At 48.2% G+C, this 25,168-nt stretch overlaps 1 protein-coding gene across 3 annotated transcripts in view; it reads left to right on the top strand.

Moving 5' to 3' along the window:
• NMU (neuromedin U) overlaps window positions 1-25,168 on the top strand; it is a 482,937-nt gene that overhangs the window by 369,888 nt on the left and 87,881 nt on the right. For all 3 annotated transcript variants that reach the window (XM_078678177.1, XM_078678179.1, XM_078678178.1), the window contains one exon: window positions 9,433-9,486. In XM_078678177.1, the coding sequence (XP_078534303.1) occupies window positions 9,433-9,486 (54 nt within the window). The remainder of the gene's footprint in view (window positions 1-9,432; window positions 9,487-25,168) is intronic.

Consider the following 25,168-nt stretch of genomic DNA (forward strand, 5'->3'; position numbering starts at 1 on the left):
CCGCTGACCCAGCCCTCGCAGGGGGGGAGCCGCTGACCTAGCCCTCGCGGGGGGTTGCTGCTGACCCAGCCCTCGCAGGGGGTGTGACACTGACCCAGCTCTCGCAGGGGGCGCCGCTGACCCAGCCCTTGCAGAAGGGATGCCGCTGACCCAGCCCTCGCAGGAGGGGTGACGCTGACCCAGCCCTCGCAGGGGGGGGTGCCGCTGACCAAGGCCTCGCAGGGGGGATGCCGCTGACCCAGCCCTCGCAGGGGGTGCGCCGCTGACCCAGCCCTCGCAGGGGGAGCGCCGCTGACCCAGCCCTCGCAGGGGGGCAATGCTGACCAGCCCTGGCAGTGGGGCCCCGCTGACCCAGCTCTCGCAGGAGGGCGCTGCTGACCCAGCCCTCACAGAGGAGCACCACTGACCTTGTCCTTGCAATCAGTATCCGTATTGAGAAATAAAATGTAACTCATACTGCTATTTCATGACCCATAGTTGAAATACCAAGGAAATATTTCCCCATAGAAGCACTGAAACCCCACTGTGCCAAAATTAAAAGGAGAACCAATAGGACTACACCCTTGCTTTGAGTGACCTCCAGTAACTGCCAGTGAGAAATTACGTTCAGAGTCTTTTCCTTTTCGGTCAAGTCCCCTTAACACACTGTCCTCCTGTCTCTCTCTAAAGGTGTATACTCCACAAAACCTTTAACTGACCAGTGCATGGGCCTGCAGAAACGTAACACACCCTGCAACCATCCACAGTTCTAGAGTTGAGGAGAAAAATGTTTATCTATCATACATTGATTTTCTATCAAATTCCTCACATGAAGGCCTTCACACATGTCAAAAGATCAATGCCACTCTTGAAGATCAGTTGCAATAAATAGTGATGGTGTTTATGTTAAGGTCTGGAATACTGCGAGTGCTAGAAATTGTCACAGAAGTTCCCTTAATACACATTACCCTATGTCAGAGTATATTTGTGCATTAGACCTATTCACAGATGATATGTATTGGAATGTATTTGTGGGGCCTGAGGAACATTCATCTCGTGGTTGTCCAGAGAGTACCGATGCTATTTGTGATGGTGTCGGTGTGGCGTTCTTTTCCCCGGCAGTTGCTTGCTGTCTGGCAGAGGAAGGATCACGTTGAGAGTTGTTTTTTCATTAAATAAATACTCTTATGGAAAATATATATAGTGTATGGAGTTCATTACAACAAAATTTGGCGACGACTAGCCAGCGCAGTATTAGGAAGTCAATTCTCTCCTGGTGTGGCTACATAAGAACCCAAGTGTCAGAGGCTCTCACTATTTCAGGTCACACTGCGGGAATCAGAGCGCCGTGTTGAAGCACAGTGCAGGTAGTTGTGGGTGGTTCGGTGCGTGATAGTGTGCACCATTTATTCCCCCGAAGTTTGTGGGGAAGGCTGCACCTACTGTGAGTAAAACTGTCCGGCGGCTGTAACGCGCGTGCATCTTTACGAATCGGCCACTGTGATGTTTGTTAACAGCAGTAGTTGCTAGGATACCGCGTGCGCATGCAATTACCAGGTTTGATTGTGACATCAACTAACCCTGGTGTAACCAAGCTTGAAGGAGACCACAGAGAGCAGTTCCTGGTTGACACTGGTTGACCAGGCAGCAGCAACGTTCATATGCTCCTGACTCTCGTCTCACCATTGCTGTTGCCTGCATTCGGTGACAGGCACAACTTTTATGACTGTAAAGGAGCGATAATGAGGATCAACCTCTACTGCTAGCTTTGGCTTGGACCAATGCATCATTTACCATCAGCAGGATACCAGCAGTCACAGTTTGCTGGCTTCAGTGGGTCATTTTGGACGGTATTGGTGTGGTGATTTGTTTTTTTACTTCTTGCTCAGGAACAGGACGGTAATGATTTGGTAATTTTTACCCATGAACTTTGTTCTACATTTAGGAATACTGAAGCAGTGATTACACCAGAACAGTGTTCTTTAGCAGAAGCACAGCAATTGTTTTTTTATACGTTCTCTTTCGTTGCATTTTAGAAGTGTATGTGTAAAACAGGGTAGGCGGAACTGCAGTAATACAGGTGTCCGCTAATAATCCGCAACCAGTGTTTCTCACCCAACCTAGGGTTCCATCAGTAGAAGGTGGGAGGAGTGGGTAGATATATTATATAATGACATTGAAACTCTTGAGGTGTTTGAGTTCAGTGCGGGATGAAAAAGGTACATTTAAATATTTACCTAAAGGTGTCAACCAGGCGGGTTGCCCCATTGAAGATGTGTATGTTGAAGCAAGGAACAGATTGGAACTCGGGTTTGCCAAGAGTGAAAATGTGGTTGCATACTTTTTACACACAACCTCAATGGATGGGAGAGTCGGTGGATCAATGTATCACACGGTTAAAAGAACTGTCAGTCAAGTACAAGTTTGGTATAATGACTGATAAGATGATTTGGGACCAGCTCATTGTGCACTATAGGAGCAGGATGATTCAGGAGAGGTTAGGGGCACCCAGAAGCCGGCCCCTCTTGGCATGATGCCATTGAGATAGCAAAGGTGGTAGAAGAGTCGAAGTATTGCATGAAAGAGATGGAGCGAAAGGATACCAAAACATCTGGGGACGTGTCAGTGATTGAGGGTGATGTTGCAGCAACATCTAGGTGGTCAGCCAGGACGGGTGGTAAGCCCATCAGTAGTAGTAAAGCTAAAGCATTTAGAAAGAACTGTAGCAGGTGCAGTAGTAGTTATAATTTGCCTAAGGCTAATAATGTCGATACCTCAGGGAAGGAGTGTAGGAGGTGTGGACAGAAACTGCATTTTGCCAATATCTGCAAGGTAAAGGACAGTATCCAGGGGGAAGTGACTATTGTGATGGATAATACAGCTGGAATATGTGAATCTGTGTTATATTACAGTGTGTTGTCTTAACGCAGAACAGAGCACAGATGTTCGGTCAGCCAAGTTGAAAAGACTCAACTCAAAGCGGAGTTCAACATTACCAAGCATTGGCTTAGCCAATAGGTCTCGCCTTGGGACCTTATAAGTGTTTAGCCATGCAACATTTGATGTTGTTGCACCAAGGAAATTGTGCTGCATAACTAAATACTTATAAGGTCCCAAAGGCGAGACCTATTGGCTATGCCAATGCTTGTTTTATTTGGAGATAACAGAGGAATTATGAGGGGTGGGAAGAGGACTGTGCTTTTCGCAGAGTTCTCAGTATCGAATCCCGCCATCTCTTCATACCGTAGTGTAATGTAAGATAAAATACACTTATAAAGCTGGCTGTTGCCTGAAAGGCATCCTGGCGCTTGAGAAAACATTGACTGACTAAAGAAAACAACAGATTGCTGGACTCTACTGAGAGAAGAGCCAAGTTTTCAGTGCTTCCCTGAGAGTAAGTCATTTATTAATTTATTAATGGTGTGCAGATTCCATGGCAGTGAATACCAGATTTTAGCCACTATCACAGAGAAGGCACAGCACCCCCTTCTATCCCAACCGGGAACATCAAAACTTTGAAACACCAAATGACTGGCTGCCAAGGATTATAACAGCTTGGGTTGGGTTGTATTATTACAATTTATATTGAAGTTATAGGGGTCCAAAGCAATGAAAGACTTCTAAGACCAGGCAGGCAGGTGCTTTAAAATTGTATATTTTTACTACTGATAACCAGAGGTGCAGGTTCGAAACAGAACAATCAGATGAACTCTGAGGTACCTCTAGATCCTACAACGCTGCAGCATTTTCAGTCCTTTGCAAATGTTTCAGCAATCCAACCGGGAATTGCAGTAATCCAAGCGACTAACTATAGTCCCATGAGCTACTAAAGCACAAGTTTGTGCTGGAAGATGCAAAATACTTTTATGCAGAAATCACAGATATGAAAAACATGAAACGGTGACTTTTTTAGTCTCACCTGTGACAGTGCATGCACTCTCACTTGCAAGAGATATTGTAAGCAAGGGGCTTGCAACCCATCCATTGCTTAGCATGGTCCGCTCAGGGTCGTGTGGTCTACACCCAGCAGAAGATAAACATGGTCTTTGCCACACACCTCCAAAAAATATATTCCAAGCCCGCTACCGCCCTGCTATCTCTGGAGGCCCATCTCCCCGAAGCAGACCTGCCCTGCCTGCACCCGGAAAGCCAGGAGTCCCTAGGGGCGCCTTTCCGAGGAGAAGAGGTGTAAGCGGCGATCACACATTTGAAGACGGCTAAATCTCCTGGTACGGACGGCCTGGCGGCGGAACTCTATAAGGAGTTTGGGGGAACCCTGGTTCCTCAGCTCCTGGATGTAGTCCTGGAGGCTGAGGAGACAGGTATACTGCCCGCCTCCATGCGTGAAGCGCTGATTGTGATGATCCCCAAGCCGAGGAAGGATCCCTTGCTCCCGGCCTCTTATAGGCCGATATCTATGCTTAATGTCGACCTGAAGAGTATATAAGCCAGGTTTTGGCGAACAGACTGCTTCTGTATCTTCGACAACTGGTGCATGACGACCAGTCTGGTTTTATTCCAGGCAGGAACACGCTTCGGAATATCCGTTGCCTGGCCCACGTCATGCAGTCCCTAGAGGGGGGAGCTGAGAGGAGCACCCTGGTATTCATAGACATCGAACAGGCGTTCGATTCCCTCTGGTGGGAATATCTATGGCAGGTGCTGTTAAAAATGGGGATTGGCGAGGGGTTTGTGAACTGGGTGAAACTCCTTTATACTAGGCCGACTGCCATGGTCCGTACGAGACGTAATGTCTTGGATGCCATTTCAGTAGCCAGGGGGACGCGGCAGGGGTATCCACTTTCCCCCTTGCTGTTCGCCCTGGCGATGGAGCCATTGACGTGCCATCTTCGTGGGGTTCTCCAGGGGAGGAGTATTCAGGTTGGAGCTGTGGAACATGTTGTATCACTGTACGCGGACGATGCGCTGGTATACCTGCGGGAGCCAACACATTCACTTCCGCTATTGATGGCAGCGTTGGGCCGCTTTGCTGCGGTCTCTGGACTGTATGTCAACAAAACCAAATCCCAACTATACATGGTGGGGTCTGAGACTGAATGGTGCGGCGTACAGCTCCCCGATATAGGGATCCCCTGGGTGCCCGATGTGTTGCGCTATCTTGGGATCTGGATAAGCAGGGACAGGGACGTGTTTTACCAACATAATATGGAGAGGATCCTCAGAGGTCTCCAGGGCAGTATTGATTTCTGGAATACGCTTCCACTCTCACTGATGGGGAAGATTGCCCTTATTAAAATGGTGGTACTGCCATGATGTCTTTACACAATGCAAGGCTCCTTCTTCAAACTCCCACATCAGGTTTTCAAAGACCTTGATTCGCTGCTCCTGCACTTACTTTGAAATGGCAAACGCTGTTAGGTAAGCCTGGAGGTTATGAAACGCACCTGGGGTAGAGGAGGACTAGAAATCCCATATCTGGAACTTTATTATTTTGCATCCCAATTATAGCACGCAGTTGCTTGGCTGGACACAGGCCCCTCATGGGAACGTTCGCTCCTAGCCAATACTTATGGGGACCGACAGCTGGGCGCACTTTTGTGGCACTTGGATGGTCACCAGAGGCAGGGCCCCCCACTGGGTGGTTTGTTGGAGGCCATCAGGGCCAGGGTGGTTAAGCAAATTATCAAAGTGAAACCGTTCGCCCCGGAGGCGGATTTTTGGTTGATGCCACCTTTTGCGCATATTGAACGCGTCATGTCCACTGACAAATGGAAGGCAGGAGGCTGTCTTATGCTGACGGATCTCTACCCAGAACAGCGGTTCATTACGTACCAGGAAGCAGTGGAATCCTTTGAGTTAGGCCCAGGTCAATTCCTACAGTACGCCAAGATAGCAGCAACGGCACGACAGCTATGGCCCTACGTGCCCTGGAGCACACACACACCCTGGTCACGATGATTACCATGGCGGGCGGGCAGAAGCTTGTCAAGCACCTGTATAGGGCTCTTAGGAAGGACAGAAAAGGTGCACCTCTTAGGGTGGAAGGTAGATGGCAGGAAGTGAGCCAGCAGGAGATAACGCCACGAGACTGGGAGAAGATTCATGAGGGAGTCCGCAAGGTGGTGGTCCCCAATAGATTTAAACAGATTCAATACAATATGATCCACATGACATATCTATCACCCAAACACCGACAAACCATTGACAGTTCGAGGGACTCGAGTTGCCCCAGATGCCACTATGGCCAGGCAGATTTCGCACACATGGTATGGTCATGTCCGACGATTCAGGGATTTTGGGTAACAATCCTAGAGGACCTACACAGGATCACAAGCTGGAGGGTGGCTCTGAAGGTACGCACTTGTATCCTGGAATTAATCCCCTGAGACCCTAAACGCAAAACCAGTAGAAAGTTCCTATTATTAGTACTAGTGATGGCCAGGCGACGAATAGAAACCCACTGGTTGACACAACAGGGGCCACTACCAGCACGCTGGAAAGCGTATTTGAAGGAATGGGCCTAGGCAGAGGGGGGGCACATGCGTAGTACTAGGAGGAATGCTAAACTCCCGGAGGTGTTACAGGCATGGGGCTTGATGGTCCAGGAGATTGAGATTTTGCCCCTAGTTCTACACAGACGACGACCACGGGAGATAGTCCGGAGGGAACAGAGTCCCCCAGACAGCGGGAGAGATGGGAGGACGCCCCAACCTGAATGTTTGTTCACTGGACCTTGGGATGGGTGGACCCGGTGGGGGGGGGGGGGGGGGGGGGGGGGGTTAGATGTGGGGGGGGGGTGTTTGTTTACAAGTTATCAAAATAATAACGTGATTCATGATGATGATGCTTTCGCTGATTGCTGGTTTGATAGACGCTTCGTTGGACACTCGTATTGGTTCATTAACCTCGGACCGGGGAATGTCTTGCTTACTGTATGGGGTGGTCCATGTGATGTAACTGTTTTCATTTGTAAAGTATGCCAAGAAAATTGCAATAAATAATTTTAAAAAAAAATCCATTGCTTAGCATTCATTAGCAACATTGTCACTCTCACTTGCTGCTTTCTAATTGCCTATCACGTGCTAGCTTCACTTCCTCTATGTTCAGCTGGAGCATGGACCAATTGCTGATTGCTTCAGCTTTAGGCCTGTCCTTCCGCTGACTTCGCTGTGACTGAGGTTCTTTTTTTATTTGTTCTTCCTCCATATCAAACTTATTGAACCTCTTGCCATTTGTAGCTATGTTTTACTGTGCCACACACACTTCAAAGGAGATATTTTCTCATTTTAAATAGCTGTTTATTGTGACAACAGATGTTAACAGCTTTTTTGTGACAAATGTTATTTGCGTCCAAATATATTTTCACGTAGACATGGGCGCAGTTGCTTTCTTTATGTGCTGGGTTTTTTGACTAGTGTTATATTTTTTTGTTCACATCTCGGAGTGTAAATGATTGCTCAGAACCACAGGAGTGTTGTGCCGAGACCTAACAAGCATTGGCAAATCCAAATAAGTCTCGTCTTTGAGGCTATTGGCTCTGCCGTTACCTTTTGTACATGCTGTACAACATGGGCATTTCCAACTCTAGCAATAATCTGTAACCATGCTAAATGGCAGTGTGACTGCTGTGCAGCATGGCTAAAAATAGCAAGAATTGGCAAAGCCAGTAGGTTTGGCATTGCCCACCAGCCTTTTGGCAATTCTTGTTTTGTTTTGTCATGGTTTTTGCAAGACTTTATAGTTTGGGAAGCTGCAGGCACTCATTAAGTCTAAAAGCAAACAATGGCTGAAATCAAATGTGTTTTTCTGGTCTCAAAGATATACACATTACCATAGTACTCCCAACACTGAAGAGAACTACCTTGTTTGTGGATGTGCTCCTAATGAAAAGGCAGCATGCCATAACTCTTAGTGAAGGCCCTCAATGGCTTAAGTGGGCTAATATTGCCCCTTGATACATGCGGGAATGGGTGGAAGAGAAATGTGAATGACACAATTACATACAAATGGAAGAAGTCTGCCGGAAAACCCCTAAAATAACTATGTTATACATACTTCTAGTAAAATTAAAAGGTCTTCACTAACACAGACCTAAACAATAAATATCAATCTGGCATTGACTGCCAGTCTAGCCTTTGAGAAAAAAGACAAGAACAAAAGGAAGAAGGAATAGGAAGGAAGGAAAAAAAGGAAGCAAGGCAGACAAAAAAGTAAGAAATGTAAAAAGGGAAGGACGGAAAGCAAAAGGGAAGTTAGGGAGGGAGGTAAAAAAGGAAGGAAGAAGGCAAAATGAAGAAAGGATGAAAGATGGAAAGAAAAAGGGAAGTATGAAAGAATGAAATAAAGAAGGCAAAAAAGAAAGGTAGAAGAGCAAAAAAGATAGCAGATAGGAAATAATGCATAAAAAGAAAATAGGGAGGAAAGAAAAGAAAGAAGGCAGAAAGAAAGAAAGCAGAAAAGGAAAGATAAAAGCAAAGAAGGCAAAAAAGAAAGGACAAAAGTAAATAAAGAAGGAAAAAATGAAAGAAAGGAGGAAAATTAGAAAGAATGAAAGACAGGAAGGAAGATGGGCAGAACGAAGGAAAATTAGGAAATAACTCAAAAAGAAAGAACAAAAGACAACCAAAGAAAAGAAAGTAAAAAGGAAAGAAAGAAGGGAAGAAAAGACAAAAAGAGTAAGAATGAAAAAAGGCAGAAAATAAAGAAAGGATGTGAGAAAAAGAAAAAAGGAAAGAAAACAATAAAGATCAAAAAATGGTAAGGAAATGGAATGAATGCAAGAAAGAAAGGAACAAAATAAGGAAAGATGGGAAGAAAGACAAAGATGAAAGAGAAAGAAAGTAACACAAAATAGGCAAAAATGAAAGAAGGCAAAAGAGAAAGAATGCAAAAAGAAAGAAATGGGAAGGCAAGAAGGAAATAAACAGAAAGCAATAGAAAGAAGGAAAAAAGTAGAAAAAGAAAAGAGAAAAAAGAAGGAAAAAAAAGGTAAGAAGGTAAAAAAGAAAGTCAAAAAAGACGAAAACAAAAAGAAGGAAAGAAGGAACTGCAGGATTTGCAATCACAAAAAAGGCTTTGGGCATCATGCCTTTTGCAGTTACTTCATACCAGGGTTGGTTCTGATCTGTCCAGTTTATTTTGCACATGCAGAGACAAATAAACCTCGCTATGGGAATCTCAATGGAAAAAATACATTTCTGAAACTTCTATTATCCCAACAACTCATCCCCACCTTCAATCTGCGAAAATCTTTTAAGCATCAATTAGATCATGTAGCATATATTCGTGGCGAATGTTTTGTGCTGTATCATGTAGCAAGGCAAAGATAACAAGCAAAGTAGTGCAATCGAAATTGAGATTAAACCGTTTCCAGGATTTGCTATGTATACATATACATGGTCGCACACACGCGTACATTTTAAACTGCTATATTTTCTTTTTTGTTTATGTCATCAGTGCTCTGACCTGCATATTTTTTGTTTCATGTTTTAGGAGGATCTTCAAGGACCTGGTGGAATTCAAAGTAGAGGATACTTTTTGTTCAGGGTATTGTATAAACATATTTTTATTTGTTGAGTCAATACAACAACTATTTTACTTGATTTGCATCTGTTAGACTAACCTACTTAATTTTATTATTTATAACATATGTAACATCAGAGTAAACATAGGATCACGTTGTAGTCATCCAGGATAGTAGGACTCTTAGCCCTTCAATTTAATGTTCATGTGGCCACTTACCAAAATGGAGGAGAGGGAAGAAGAACAAGCCAAAAAAAGTGAATTAAAGGACATCGGGATGTCGGCGAAGTATGTTAGTAGCGGTGACATATTATAGTTCCACCTGACCCTAAATGAGGCAGCTGGACCTTCAGTTTGGAGAAAAGGGCAGTCCGTCACCTCTGCGATGGAGGACCCTATCCACCAAACTCTAATTCAGGCCTTTAAATCTTTAGTAAATACATTATAAGATGGCGTTTATCCATAACTTTGTAAAAGCAGTTGCTTCGTAAAGATCAGGCTTAGTCTAGATGCTCAAAAGACTTTTAATAGTATAGAAAATACTGGCAAAAGTGCACAAAGGAGTGCCGAGGTGAACTAGAGGCACATTAATACAAAGAGTCACTGATCATGAGGTGTAACTAAGGGGAACTCTTTGGGAATTACTGAGCAAAGTAAAAATGGACACCGCAAGGCTGGCCACACATGTTTTCATTTTTGTGCAACCTGGCAATCACTCGAAGGACAAGTGGACCAACATGAGAACAGAGTGCCAGGACCTGACTGATTTTTGTGAGCCTTACAGAGATAGCCCCGAAAGGAGTCGTTTCTGTCCTGTAACACCAGTTATAGTCATAATCTAGTGAATAGTCCCGCCCATGTGCGTGGACCCCGGAGCAATCAAAAATCATTTCTTAAGGTGTCGAAAAATGCAGAACTGCAGAGACACTTAAGAGAGAATTAAAGACAGATAATGCAGCCTATATCTACAGGCTACACTGTCCAGTACTTCAACTAGAAATTCCACCAAAAATCCACAAACAGCACAGCCTGTCCAGATTTCTCTTGCCTTAACAGCAAAAACCCTCTGGAATGATAGAGAGGAAGACATGGACAGACAAGCCCCATAGGCTGCCATTATGTGGCTCAGAACAGGATGCTGTGCCTTTAAGAGAACTTTCCAGAATTTCACAGTATCCCATAATGCACTGCAGGTCCCTTTTACTTTCAGTTCTTTTTGAGGGCGTAACACCCCAGACCTGTAGCATTCCTTACATGAATATCCCTCTCCACCGGGGAGGAGGGCGGGCGCTTATGACTATAACAGAGATACCCCTACTACATAACTGGAGTTACAGGACAGAAACTACTCCTTCTGTAGTAGGGGATCTCTGTGTATAGTCATAATCTAGTGAATAGAATGGAAAGCCCATCCCCACACCAAAGCGGGGGTGGAGAAATGAGAAATAACACCACTACTGTGCGAACAGATTTCGCAGCGAAGCCTGCCCAACCTGAGCGTCTGCCCTGGCATCAGTGTCCAGGCAGTAATGCTTAGCAAAGGTATGGACCGACTTCCAAGTGGCCGCCTTGCAGATTTCCGCAATTGGAACATTACGGAGCAAAGCAGTCGTGGCAGCTTTGCCCCTGGTGTAATGAACCTTAGGTTTACCCCCTAAGGTCTTATTAGCCTTTTGGTAACACAATTGTATACAGGACACAATCCACCTCGAGATAGACTGTTTAGAGGTAGCAAGACCCGTCCTGACTGATCCATAATTTATAAACAATTGGTCTGACCTACGAATATCCTTGGTGTTATCCAGATAAACTTTCAACACCCTCCTAACATCCAGGGAATGCAGGGACCTTTCCGCTGGAGAGGAAGGATTCTGAAAAAACGTAGGTAAAGTTATGCTCTGGTTAACATGAAAATCAGATATAACCTTTGGAAGAAATTTAGGGTGAGTACGCATAACAACCTTAGCAGCATGAAATACAGTATAAGGTTCTTGGCAACACAACGCCTGAATTTCACTCACCCTGCGGGCCGATGTAATGGCCACGAGGAACGCCGCCTTCCAGGACAGGTGCTGCAACGAAGCCTTATGAATAGGTTCAAAAGGCTCCTTCATCAGTCTGGACAGCAACGCATTCAATTCCCATGAAGGCTAAGGAAGCCGGACAGGAGGGAACACTTTCTTCAAGCCTTCCAAAAAATCCTTGATTACAGGGATCTGAAAGAAGGAAGTCTGTGAAGGACCTTTCCTGTAGGCAGTCAGCGCAGCAAGATGAACCTTAATGGAATGGACATTTTTTTTTTTTTTTTTTGCAGAGTTTTATATAGCGCGAACTAGACCCGAACCGAATCAGGTATCAGAGCGCTTTACATATTTTCCAGTTACGTTACGTTTTCCAGTTACTTTATTTTTTAGGCACGGGAAGATTAAGTGATTTGCCCAGAATCACAGGAGGTTTTGGCGTCGTTACCGAGACTCGAACCCAGATCCCCAGGTCCGAGGTCGAGCGCCATAGCCGTTAGGCCAACTCCTCTCCATTAAGGCCAGACTGCGCCAAATGTAGAAGATACGGAAGGATGACATCTTCCTTACACGTCGTTGGGTCATAGTTCTTGGACTTGCACCAGATGCAAAATCTCTTCCACTTGTAAGCATAAGAAGGCCTAGTGGAAGGTCGCTTAGCCTCCTTCAGTATGTCTATGCAATCTTCAGGTAGATTCAAATGGCTATATTGCACTATCTCAGGAGCCATGCCGCCAAACTCAAAGTCGAGAGGTTGGGGTGCAACATCTGCCCCCCGAACTTCGTGAGAAGGTCCGGCCTGCACGGCAGCCGTATGTGAGGAAGGAGAGACCGGTGAAGCAGGTCCGTGAACCACCACTGCCTGGGCCATTCCGGGGCAATCAGGATCATCCGCGCCCTGGACCGGGACAGTTTGATGAGCACCGTCGGAATCAGGGGAATGGGTGGAAAAGCGTACAGAAAGCTGTTCGACCAGTTGATCCATAACGCATTCCCCAGCGTCCCCGGCTGGTAATAACTGGAGGCAAAGTCTCGGCATTTGCTGTTTCGGCGGTGGCGAACAGATCTACGTCTGGAGTCCCCCACCTTGCGAAGTCTTCTCCTAGTACTTCGTCGTTTATGACCCATTCGTGGTTTTCCTGAATCAGTCTGCTCAGTGCGTCTGCCTGAACATTCTGCACACCTGGTAGATGGGTAGCCGTTATCGTCAGTCCTCTGGCAAGAAGCCAGTGCCAGATCGCCTGCGCCTCCTGCGACAGGGTGCGCGATCTCGACGCCCCTGCTTTTTGAGGTAATACATCGTGGTCGTATTGTCCGTCTGTACAAGCAGAGAGTTGGTCCAGAAGGACGGATGAAAGGCCTTCAATGCCAAGTGAACAGCTCTGAGTTCCAGGAAATTGATGTGGTACGTGGACTCCGTCGGGGACCACGTCCCTTGAATCTGTAAGTCTCCGGAGTGCGCCCCCCAGCCGTGGAGCAACACATCCGTCACGATAGTCTGCGTGGGAATGTCCTTGTGGAAGGGAACCCCTCTGAGGAGATTCTCCGCTGAACACCACCACTTCAGAGACTGAATAGCATGCAGAGACAGTCGTATCTTGTCGTCCCAAGATCCTTTCCTCTGATCCCACTGATCCTCCAAGCACTCCTGCAATGGTCTCATGTGCAGCCATGCGTGTGGCGTGAGGAAGATACAAGAGGCCATCGACCCCAGTAGAGAAGACACCGTCCTCACTGTTGTAGATGGAGCGGTCATAAGAGCCTGAGCCTTCCGAAGGAGTGATAATCGTCTCCCCTCCGAAGGAGACACGCTCGCTGACAGCGTATTGATGGAGGCTCCCAAGTACTGTATGCACTGGACCGGATTTGGGACAGGCTTGGACATGTTGATGTGCAACCCCAGCTTGTTCAAGAGAACGCACGTCTTCTGGAAGTGCGCTTGAGTTTCCGAGAAGGAGGAGGCCTTGATCAACCAATCGTCCAGGTACGGGTAGACAAACACCTTGTTCTTCCTTAGGTGTGCAGCTACCACTGCTATGCACTTCGAGAATGTTCTGGGCGCAGACTTCAGCCCGAATGGCAGTACTGTGTACTGATAATGATTGGCACCGACTTGGAATCGCAGGAACTTCCTGTGTTTGTGTGCAATGGGCACATGGAAGTACGCATCCTGTAGGTCTATAGCACATAGCCAGTCTCCCTGTTGCAGCTGAGGATAAATCTGATGCAACGACAGCATGCAAAACTTCTCTCTGCGAATCCACTTGTTTGCTTGCCGCAAATCCAGAATGGGCCTGAACTCGTTCTTGTCCTTCTTGCGAACCAGAAAGAACCGGGAGTACAGACCTCTTCCTCTTTGAGACAGAGGTACGTCTTCTATTGCCCTATTCCTTAACAGGATATCGGCTTCCGCCTGGAGCTCGCGCAGCTGAAACTGCGAGCTGACCGGTGGAATTGATGGAGGCGGGCTGGTGAACCGAAGACTGTATCCATTGCAAACAATATTCAGCACCCACTTGTCCTGAGTAATTTTTCTCCACTCTGCCAGAAAAAATTGAACGCTTCCCCCCACCGGAGCGGGTAACGGATGTAGGGGAAGTAACCGCTCAGGGTCCAGACCCAGCCGGGCCTTTGTTCGCTGTAGAGGACTGCTGGCTGCCTCTACCCTTCTGGCGCTTCTGGAAGGGCCTCCGGAACTGCTGCTGTTGTTGCTGCTGCTGTCCCGAAGCCTGCCCTCGCCCTCTGCCCTGTGCCCCGCACCGTCTCTGGAACGGGCGGTAGGCCTTCTTTTCTTTGGGCTTCTCCAACCCAACCGCCGTCAGGGTCTCGGCCTCTGCTTTCATGCGGGCCATCTCATCGTCCGCATGCTTGCCGAACAGAGTTTCCCCCGAGAAGGGCAGATTGGCCACCCGCTGCTGAGCCTCCGGCTTGAGTGATGTGAGCCTAAGCCAAGCATGGCGCCGTTGGTTGATCCCATGACAGTACCCATGGGCCGCCAAAACAGATACATCAGCAGCCGCGCTGATGACCTGGTTTGATACCAGCATCCCCTCCTTCAGGATCTCCTGGAAATCCTCCTTCTTTTCTCGTGGCAGGAGTTCCGTGAGCTGCTGGAGGGATTCCCACAGGGCACGATCATACCGCCCTAGCAGAGCCGCATCGCTAGAAGCCTTCATGGTCGTAGATGCCATCCCACAGGCCTTCCTGCCAGCTGAGTCAATCCATCGGCTCTCCTTATCCAGAGGCATGGTAGAAGACGGGGAGGTAGAATTTTGTTTCCTGGCCGCCGTCACTATAACAGAATCCGGAATCGGATCCATCCGCAGAAAAGCCGGGTCAGAATCCGGGGCCCTGTACTTCTTAAGGAGCAGGGAGGGAGCAGCCTTCATCACTGCTGGCGTGAGGAACAGCTCCTCCGCAGGCTCTACCAATCCTGGTACTAGCGGTAGTAAAGGGCGAGACAAATGCTTCTTATGAAGCGTCTCAAAAATCACGGACGTCATGGGTGTTGGAGCCGTCACCGTGATTCCCAATTTTGCTGCACCCCTCAGGAGAACATCCTGGAACGTGCTAATGTCGTCCACAGGAGACACGCTCGTCCCGGGGGATTCCGACAAAGTCGGTGAATAGGTCCTGGTCCTGGAAGAGTCTGTGCTGGACCGTGATCCGCGCCTCCTATGGCGCCGGCTTGACCTAGTGGAGGATCTGTGGCGACTCCTCGATCTCCCCCTCCGTCCGGAGCGTGATCGGGACCTCCTTGGCTTCGGTCGATCCGCCGGTTCCACAGGGGCGGGCGACTTTGGCTTGGTTGGGGCCCTCGGCCGAGGGGTCCCCTTGGGAGGAGTCGGATATCGGGGCAGTGAAACCGACCTCGGAGGAATCGGAGGCGGCTTGTCTGCCGGTAGCTGAGGTTGAGGTAGAGGTTGAGGACGCGGTAGAAGTGGTGGAAGCGGAGGAGGAGTGGGAGCCCGCAGAGGAAGCCCCCTTGGCAGGGGAGGAGGGGGCGTAACCGACTTCTGTCTAGAAGGGGTATACACCACTGAGTACACCGAACCCGTTGATCTGCCTTCTTTTCTAGGCTGGGACGTTGGCGAGTCTCCCACAGTCACCTGGCGCCTGCTAGACTGGCTCCTGGCGCCAGAACTCCTTCCGCACCTTCTGGGCGTCGAAGAACGGCGACCGGATGGCGAGCGTCGGCCCCTCGCGACGAGCGTCTTTTCCTCGACGGCGACCGTCTCTGCCTCGGCGGCGACCTCCTTCGCCTCGACGGCGACCTCCTTCGCCTCGACGGCGACCACCTTCGCCTCGACAGCGATCTTCTCCTCGACGTCAAGGATCCCCTCGACGACGACCCTTTCCTCTTCGCCGACGGCGAACGGCGGTGTTGCCTCGACGGCGAGCGCCGACGCCGGGCCTCTCGACGTCGATTACTCGACGACGACTCCGACGAGGATGACGACGAAATCGTCACCGGAGATCTCGACGGCGGTCTGTTCAGTTCCCTTAACGCCGAACGTCGCCTCGACCCAGAGCCCTGGGGAGACGGGGAACAGACTGCAGTCGTCCCTCTCGACGCCGTAGTCGATGCAATCGACACAAACGGAGAATGGGGATCGCTTACTGGTCTTCCTGCCCCTGGGGAGCCCCCCAGAGGCCTCAGCACGGGCAGAGGAAGCCCCTCCAGACCCACCTTGTGTCTTCAGTCTTCTGTCCTCCAGGCCCTGAAGCCTGATCTTCATTCTATCCCTCAGGGTCCTGCTAGAAAAGCCCTGACAAATGTCACACTCCTCTAGGACATGAGATGAGGGAAGGCAGATGATACACACCTCGTGTGGGTCCGACTTCGCCTTCTTCCTGGAGCACTCTGGACATTTGTCAAATAATGCAGGCATATTGACAACCAAAGAGTGCACCAAAAGACAAACAGGAAGAAAAACACCAAAGTACTTCAGAAAAGTACTCAAAGAACTTGAAAAAAGTGAAAAAATCACCAATAAACCCTTGAAAAGGGAGAGCTCAATGCTCCAGGGTCCTGCTTGCAGGAGCCGGAAAAAAGAACTGAAAGTAAAAGGGACCTGCAGTGCATTCTGGGATACTGTGAAGTTCTGGAAAGGTCTCTTAAAGGCACAGTATCCTGTTCTGAGCCACATAATGGCAGCCTATGGGGCTTGTCTGTCCATGTCTTCCTCTCTATCATTCCAAAGGGTTTTTGCTGTTAAGGCAAGAGAAATCTGGACAGGCTGTGCTGTTTGTGGATTTTTGGTGGAACTTCTAGTTGAAGTACTGGACAGTGTATCCTGTGGATATAGGCTGCATTATCTGTCTTTAATTCTCTCTTAAGTGTCTCTGCAGTTCTGCATTTTTCGACACCTTAAGAGATTATATTTGATTGCTCCGGGGTCCACGCACATGGGCGGGACTATTCACTAGATTATGACTATACACAGAGATCCCCTACTACAGAACAATGCTAATTCCAAGGTTCTCCTATTCCCGCCTCTGCTCCCGAAAAAGAAGTACATTTTGAGACACACAGAGACTAGCTGTTGGCATTAGAAGTGTCCTGGGAAATTAATATCAGCACCGTAGTTCCTGTGAAGCAACAGTATATAGACTTCTGTTTGTGCAATCTTTCAAGCTACCACCATCTCATCTGACTGCTACAACAGGTGGACTGGCAGTCTGCAGGGCCCTCTCTATGTTCTTTATACCACACCCACCACCTCCACAGCACTTCGTCCATCATCTCCTTGTGTTTTCTTTGTTCACCCTAAGTTGGCAGGGTATGCCCAGACGTGGGTCCCTTGCTCACTTAGCCACTGGATTCAAGCTAGCCTGGCTGATGAGAGGTTTTACCCCGAAACTGGTCCTAGGATGCTTGTTTCCGGTCCAGGGAAGACCTGGCTTGGCAGTTCAGGCTAGACTGTTCCCATAAGGAACAGGGTCAAGACTGATTTGCATATGGCTGTGTGTTGGACCTGTCAGCCTTAGGGTGGTCTTCCCCTACCTTTTTGCCCTTGCACCTCCCATTTTCACTGTACCTTTTTGTTGGACTTAGGACTCTGGGCGCCTCACCACTGCTAAACAGTGATGAGGTGCAGGTGCTCTCCCCTAAAACCTTGTGACGCTGGCATACCTGGCACAAGCCCCTGCTACTGCAGTAAGGCTTAACCCTCAATAGGCTAACATTGGTAACCCCCCTTATGGGATAATTTCTGACAGGGACCTAATAAGTCTGTCATGTTCGGTCTTGTTGGACTCTGGCGGGGAACCCTTTCCAATGATATATGGGGTTTGGGCACTACCACGTTAGGAATTCCACTTTTAAAAAGTGGACCTTTTCCTGCCTACACTTAGATTGGGCACTGTAGACTCCCCCGTCCCCTCTGCATACTGATAGCTGCCTGGGGTGGGAGGTGGGAGTGGTGATTCACACCTTCTCTCCTTGGATGGGCTGTGATGGGCTGCCCACTGTAGCCTTAACAGCCCTGTCTCTCGTCACTGTTACAGCCAGGTCAGGGAAGGCAGGGAACATCCCAGAACTGCGCAAGGGAGATCTGCCAGTCTGAAGGAGGCTGACTGATCCAAGGAACTGCTGCCCCTGCCTACTGAGCTGCCTTACTGCCTGCTGATCCTGCCCTGCCAGGGATACTGGAAATACCACCACCAGAGTGTCTCCACAAAATGCCTAGGAACTGCCTCATTGGGGACTACAACCTTATTAAAGACTACCCCTGCAGGATTCATAAGGAACATCAAGTTCCCTTGCTGTCTCGACTGCCTCTGCAGCACTGGGTGTGTGAAGATATTTGAGTCATCCCCCAAATCACCACCGCCGCCCAGGAACTGTCTGCACTTGTAGCTCTAAGAAGCGAGGCACTGAGCGGCAGGAAGCACCGCCGCTGCCCTTGGACCTCGTTGTGCTGTGAGCTAGAAGCGCTGTGTCTGCCCTGGGACCTGAAGGCGCTGTAGACTAGTAGCACGGTGATATTGAAAAACACTATCATCACCACCCGGGTCCCTGAGGCACCGTTCCGCCCTGGGGAAGGAAAGCGCTGTGCCCCTGAGGTCGCCGCCGCTGGCCGGGACTGGAGGAATGTGCAGCTCATATTAAGATTCACCGCAGCCGGCCCAGGCTGAATGCGCAAATTAAATTACCCCCAGGGTGCTGAGAGCGGGTGCCGGCCCTCCACGGGGAACCAGACTTAACACAAGGCTGCCACTGTAAGGAATTGCCCCCGAGCGAAGGCGCATCGGAGACGCTTTGAAAAATCCCCGGGAATCACCACTGCGGGCCCGGGAGCCTCAGGAATCCTGTGCGCAGCTCCTCTGACGTGAGAGATGAGCCGCGCTGGGATTGGTGCCAGCGTGGATTGCTGCCCAGCAACGAGGGGCTCGTCCCAGAGCGAGGCCACGCTCTGAGTGCGGAAGGGCTGCCTGTTTGCAACCGGGTGGCACCGGTGAGACCATCGAAACATCATACAAGGTGAACAGCCGTATGGGGAAAGTGGGCCAGAGCGGGTTGTAGGCTGCGGGGACTGCCCTCCGTATTAGCGTGTGCCAGAGACTGCACCGGGGCACTGGCCTGCCGGGGATCGCTGCATTCAGCCCTGCGTGAAGTTGTCTCCTGAGTCAAAAACCTTAGCGCCACGCAACTCGGCCCCCTTTCCAAAGCTACCTCGCTGGAGCACTTTATTCTTGCCAGACGACTGGGGGAACTGTAATTGGGAGATTGTGGGCCGAGACTGGGAACCCTGAAGTGGTAACTAACCCAGCTCTGCTTGACAATTAAGGACCCTTAACTTCGCATTGTGTTACCCCCACAGGGTTAAAATCACACTGCCGCCCGTACGATCAGGGTGGGCTAACTGGGAATCCCTACACCTTTTTTATGATTGTTGGCCTACAAAAGCCCCCCCCCCACGAGAGTGCTATATTATTTCCTACACAAAGGACACTGTTAGAAAGACATTACCAATAGGAGCTCTTGGCACATATGAACTTTTGGTGATCTGATCAGGCCTGGGAACTGGATTCATTTTTATTGATTATTGATCTTGCCTGGGAACTGGATTTATTTTCATTGATTATTGATCTTGCCTGGAACCTGGATTCATTTTATTATTGATCAGGCCTGGAACCTGGAGTTATCTGATTATTGATCTGCCTGAAACTGAGAAAAAGATATTTTTAATTTTGTAACGCATTGGTGTAGTGTCCTTCTCTTGTGTGCATGTTTCACTGCGTACTGTTGGTGTGTCTTGCACAAATACTTTACACATTGCCTCTGAAGTTAGGCCTTTCTGCGCTGTGCCAAGCTACCCTGTCGGAAGTGGTCGTCCCTACTTGGACTAGGGTGCGTACCCCTGCCAACTAGAGACCCCGATTCCAACACTGTGTCTGAACTGGGGTGGCGAAGTAAGCTAAACAATGATGAGGGATTCAACCCAGATCTGTGACTGGGGCTGAGAATCGGAAAGGTTTCAGCATTCCCTCCATCATCTCCTTGTGTTTGAACTGGTGTCAAAATTGATTTTAAAAAATGTACTTGCAGACCCAAGCAATGTAGTAGGAAATTGTGCTGTGCTGTAAATCTCTATTACCCTTCTTAATATGGAGTGATGCAATCGCCATTACTACCCCCAGAGCAGAGTACAGAGGGGCTGAAACAAGAGATTAATTTACTTTGAAGTTTAAGGTTCTTCACATGAGTTTGTTGGTGACTATGGGGGTTGAACGCAGGACCGGACCAGGGCTTCAGCAGAGCCATGTGTCCAGCCCTCCTATAGCGATAACCCACTTACTTGAGTCAAGTACAGTGCAGCAAAGAATGCCTGTTACTTCATAAAAATTACAGCCTTCATTTAGCGTTCTATGGAGCAAGTGAACTGCCATAAATTAGCAGTGGCCCCAGCCTGCAAAATATCAGTTCCCTTGTTCCATTTACAGTGGCAGCTGCCACAAAACCCAAGTGAAGGTTTGGAGAGACAGAGTATTAGGGAAATAATTAAGAAAACAGAAAAATAAAACGTACCTGTCCCGCCGTTGACGCTGCCGGCCGCCTCGGTGTTCCTATTCTCTCCTGTTCCTGATGATGTCCCAGCAGTCCCTGCTGCACCATCAGAGGCTCCCCACCCAATCCCAGTGCTGCTCTCAATAGCATGAGAGCAGAGCCAGGATTGGTTTGAGTGGCCTGGTTTGCCACTCAGACAGTGCCTTGGAGTCTATGCTTTTTCTCCAACCCAGCTGTTCAACACAGCTGGGTTGGAGCCACCTTAGTGCGCATGTCTGTTTGGCTGGTCTAAGACGGACGGCCAAATCGACATGCACACTTTACAGTGCACCTACCACTCCTCCTTCCTGCCATGGCCCGGCTAGGACCGGCCCTGCCCAAGACTCCCTGGCTCAGTCAGTGGGAAACAAAATTGTAATATTGTTTTATTAACTGACTCAGTGGGGCGGCACTCCTCTGCCATTACGGAGAAGATGCCCTGCCCATTTAGCGACTAGGTTTCTCTAGTGTTTCCACCGACAGCCTCAAGGAGCGCTGCCAGTGGAAACCCAGTTGCTGACCAGGAGACATGGATTTGAAGCCATGACTCTGATGATATGGGTACCTTTGCTGCTGATGTTAGTATGACCAACAAGGGGAATGAACCCTCTGAATTTGGTAACAACAGTTGTTCTTATTCCTAACATTTTACATTCCCTCAGGATTGGTATGTGGATTAAGTGTTCCGGCTGTCCGCATGTGGCAGAGAATGATTTTAATATTTAGGCTTATCAATGACGATTCTCATATACAGGACACAGAAGTTAACAGGCTCTAGCTGTCTCTCTTCTATGCATTATATACACATGTCCAGGGCTTAATTTGTATGAAAATAAGGGCCAGGGCCCTCATCAGGAGGCCACTGCACCTCAAGGAGTAGTCGACTACTGTGTGATGAAAATCTGTATCTAGGAAAGCTACCACTGGTCTCCCATTCACGTATATTTGCTTTTTATATCTTTCTGGGGGGTTTTCTGTCACTAATACCCTCCCTCGAGAATACCCTACTTCCATGGGCTCCTGTGGGAAAAGACGTGAGGGACAGTTGCGAGCTATGTGTCCCCACTCGGCACAGTGGAAACACTGAGGTCCTGGTAGGGCGCGAGTGGGTACGAGTGGTTGGGGTTGGGGTCGTGGGTCAACTTGTCTCTTACGTTCTATTGGAACCGTGCTGGATCTAACTGGGACTCGTGGGGGTCCGGTCTGTGGTTTATGGGATGGGGCTTTAAACTCAGGAGAACGGTGGTATGCACAAGCCAAATCTACTGCAAGGGTAACCATTGGGTTAGGGTGCTGTTTTATCCAAGCTCTAAAGCTGAACGGTAGGGCCTCTAAATATTGTTCAAGGTACACCTTTTCCGTGAGCTCGTCCACAGAGGATACGGTAGGCCGTAGCCAGCGGTTACCTAGGTCCCTAATTCTGTAGTATAAGGCCCTGGGATTGTCCCCTGCTGTCCTTTTCTCTTTTCTAAACTTGGAGCGATAGTACTCCTGGTCACAGCCTAGCCTCTCTGGTATAGCCCACTTTATGTCAGTGTAACTGGTAACCCCGGCTGGGTTGGCAGCCTGGTCGGCGGCCTGTAATTCGCCTAATAGTAAAGGTGCAATGTACTGTCCCCATCTTTCTTGAGGCCATGTGGCTGTGGAGGCAAATCTCTCGAAATTAACAAAAAAATCTTCTGGGTCATCCCCTGCCTCAAATTTCTGCAATCCTGAGCCTGGCATATTGGGATGAACACGAGCACTCGAAATGGCATCAGTAAGGCGTAGTACAGCAGTATCTTGTACTTGTTGATTCAAAGCCATAAGAGCAGCTTGGTCTTTCAGGGCGGCCTGTAAAGCTTCCCTCTCCTTTTGTGCTTGTTTAGTCTGTTCTTCAAAGACTAACTGCAGATGGCGCTGGCCTTTGGCTAGCTGGGTGATAATTGCTTTCATATAGAGGTGTCCTGTCTCTGCCTGACTTAATCCCACTTCTGACACCACTGGGGTCGGGGAACTCTTAACCCTCTGAACATATTGTCAACTCCCTGGTCTAAATTATAGTCCCAAACTAAATGTTTGTACTTAAGACTCTTTATTCTTGTTTGAGCGTTAGTCTTTAGGCAGTCTCTTAAGTCCAAAACAAACAAAACACGCTGTATAAACTAGAGCTCTTCCCACTGCGAACTTCCAGGGGCCTCTCTTTCCGACGTCCTTCTCCCGGTCGGTATTTGGATGTACCCAAAAAAACAATAGAAAAAGAAAACAAGGCTCAGGCTATTTGTCCTTAGTTACTCATAGAAAATAGGGAGGGGTGTTGTACCGTCACCAAACTCCTATTGTGCTGTGCCTAGGTGAGGGGGGAAACATTTGGTGTACTTCAGAGACCTCTGACTCGCTCCCACAGCCCCCGTAATGGATGTATGACAAAACAACGCATGCTTTTACATCGCATGCCTTTACAACACTGTTTTTACAACGCATGCCTTTACAACGCATAGTGCTTTGGGGCGCTGGATAGTGAATAGTTTAATTTACTATTCCAACTCCAGTCCCCGTGGATAGTAGGGAAGGTGTTGGATAGTAAATTAAACCTATTCCCTATCCTAGAGCGCCCCCCAGCGCAATGCGTTGTAATGGTTTGCGTTGTAAAAGTTGCGTCGTAAAGGCACTGCGTGGTAAAAGTTGCTTTGCAAAGGATGTTCCCCCCCGTAATAGCCCCAAACATGCAGGTTGCACTTGCCTGCTGCCACGACCCTCCTGGGCCGTGGTTAAGGGAGACCCCGCCTCCTCGTCATTGGGGAGAATCGTGGTCCCTGGCACGGTGCTCCTAGAGCGGTTCTCTCTTGCTGGCTCAGGTCCGGTGTCGCGTCTCTCCCACGTTGGTTCCTCGCTGGGGTGAAACTCCTCGTCCTCCGCTCCAGACTCACGTTGAACTCCTCAAAGCTCCTCCAACTCTTGACGGTCCGTGTCTTCTTCTCGCGTCTCTCCAGCCGAACGCCGAGTTCCCGTCCCTCCGCCCTTTTCACCCATCTCCGCACCTGTGTTTTGCTCAGCCACTGGACCGCCGACCACACTTCCGGTCTCGTCTTCCTTGGCGGCCATATTGGGTTGGTCGGGTGCGAGCTCAGAGGGTCCGAAACCCTCACACCAACATAACTACTAACCATCACACCCTACACGTGGGACAGTCCAGACAATTCCAGCCCTCCCAAAGCTATAAGAATGGCATGGGCAGCAGGCATTAGTCATTTTGAATGAATATTTAATTAATAAACAACTGTTGTTGTATTCATTGCTAATTTGGGCAAACAGTGCCACAATGTGGCAAACTCTCATAACTGCTGGTGCTCACAATAAAGTTTTGGTGCCGAGCACAAGAAACCACCGGCTCAAATTAGGAGCTGCGTAGGCCTCATGGACCAGAGCTGAAAGTGTGGCGTAACGAGGGGAGAAAATCAGAGGATTGCGTGAACACCCAATGGTAGACCTATGGGACAAAAATATTGCATACTTTTGAAACTATCAGGGAGCTATGGGGTAGGTAGATATGATAATGCCCGGTAAGAGGAAACCAGATAAAGCTTATGGATATGTGAATGTGGAACTGCCTACTTGCATGATTGGGATGGAACCGCACTCACAAACTGAAGGTCGGCATGTCATTGGAAGTGGCTTGCACCTCCTCTTATATGCAATCTCATGGAAAAAGGACAGAGCTGTACATGCAAGCCACAAGTCATGCATCTTGAAAACGTTATGCAATTGACACATATTAAGGACGTTTTTGCATGTATGTTAAAATCAAAAGCATGTATACACTGAGACGAATGCGAGCAATAGTAGAGGCAAAGAGATGACGACATGCCACATAAGAGAACACAAATATATGTAAAAAAACAGTGAAGAAATGAAAAAGTAGGCCATGTGAGATTCTACGCACATTTAAAGAATATTTATATAGTTTTAGAACAAAGCTATACAATGTCTCAAATAATTCAATCTGACAATAGAAGGCTCCAGTTTCCTTGCTGACATGTAGCTCCACACATTACCAACATGGGACATCTCAGTTTTATACTACATATGTGGTTTCAATGTGGTTAGCAACGTTTGAGCGCCCAGCGGTCTACATATGGCTCTAAATAGAGCCCATGAAAACAAAAACAAAACTCTGGACCCGATACGGATTACAACAAAGCACCATATTTAAATTAGTGTTTTTGAGTTCGTTAATTGAACTATGCATTAGAACAGTCAGACCTTGTAAACCCTGAACAATAGATTACTTATCATCAGTAATTTACTTAAAATGATAGGAAGTCACGTTTGTGTTGGAGCACGATTTATTTCATAAGTGGCAAGGAGCGGCATACCCTGGAATTTAGCCTAGCAGGTACATGCAGTTGAAAATTCTTTTTTTAGTTTGACATGGTCTCCATGTCTTTATTTTCTAATTTGACCCTAAGTGTCTGATTTGTTTTTCTCTAATGTGATCTTTAGCTGTAAAATTTGGCATGCTGCACTCCCATGTATCTGCTCATTTTAATACATGTACTTATTATTTAATTTTTTTGCATTCAGTTGCATTATTTAAATGTAATGTTGGAGTTGTTATTTATTACAAATATTATTGCATTTACTTGATATCGTA

Source organism: Lissotriton helveticus, chromosome 2_2 (assembly GCF_964261635.1).
Source record: "Lissotriton helveticus chromosome 2_2, aLisHel1.1, whole genome shotgun sequence".
Taxonomy (NCBI): domain Eukaryota; kingdom Metazoa; phylum Chordata; class Amphibia; order Caudata; family Salamandridae; genus Lissotriton; species Lissotriton helveticus.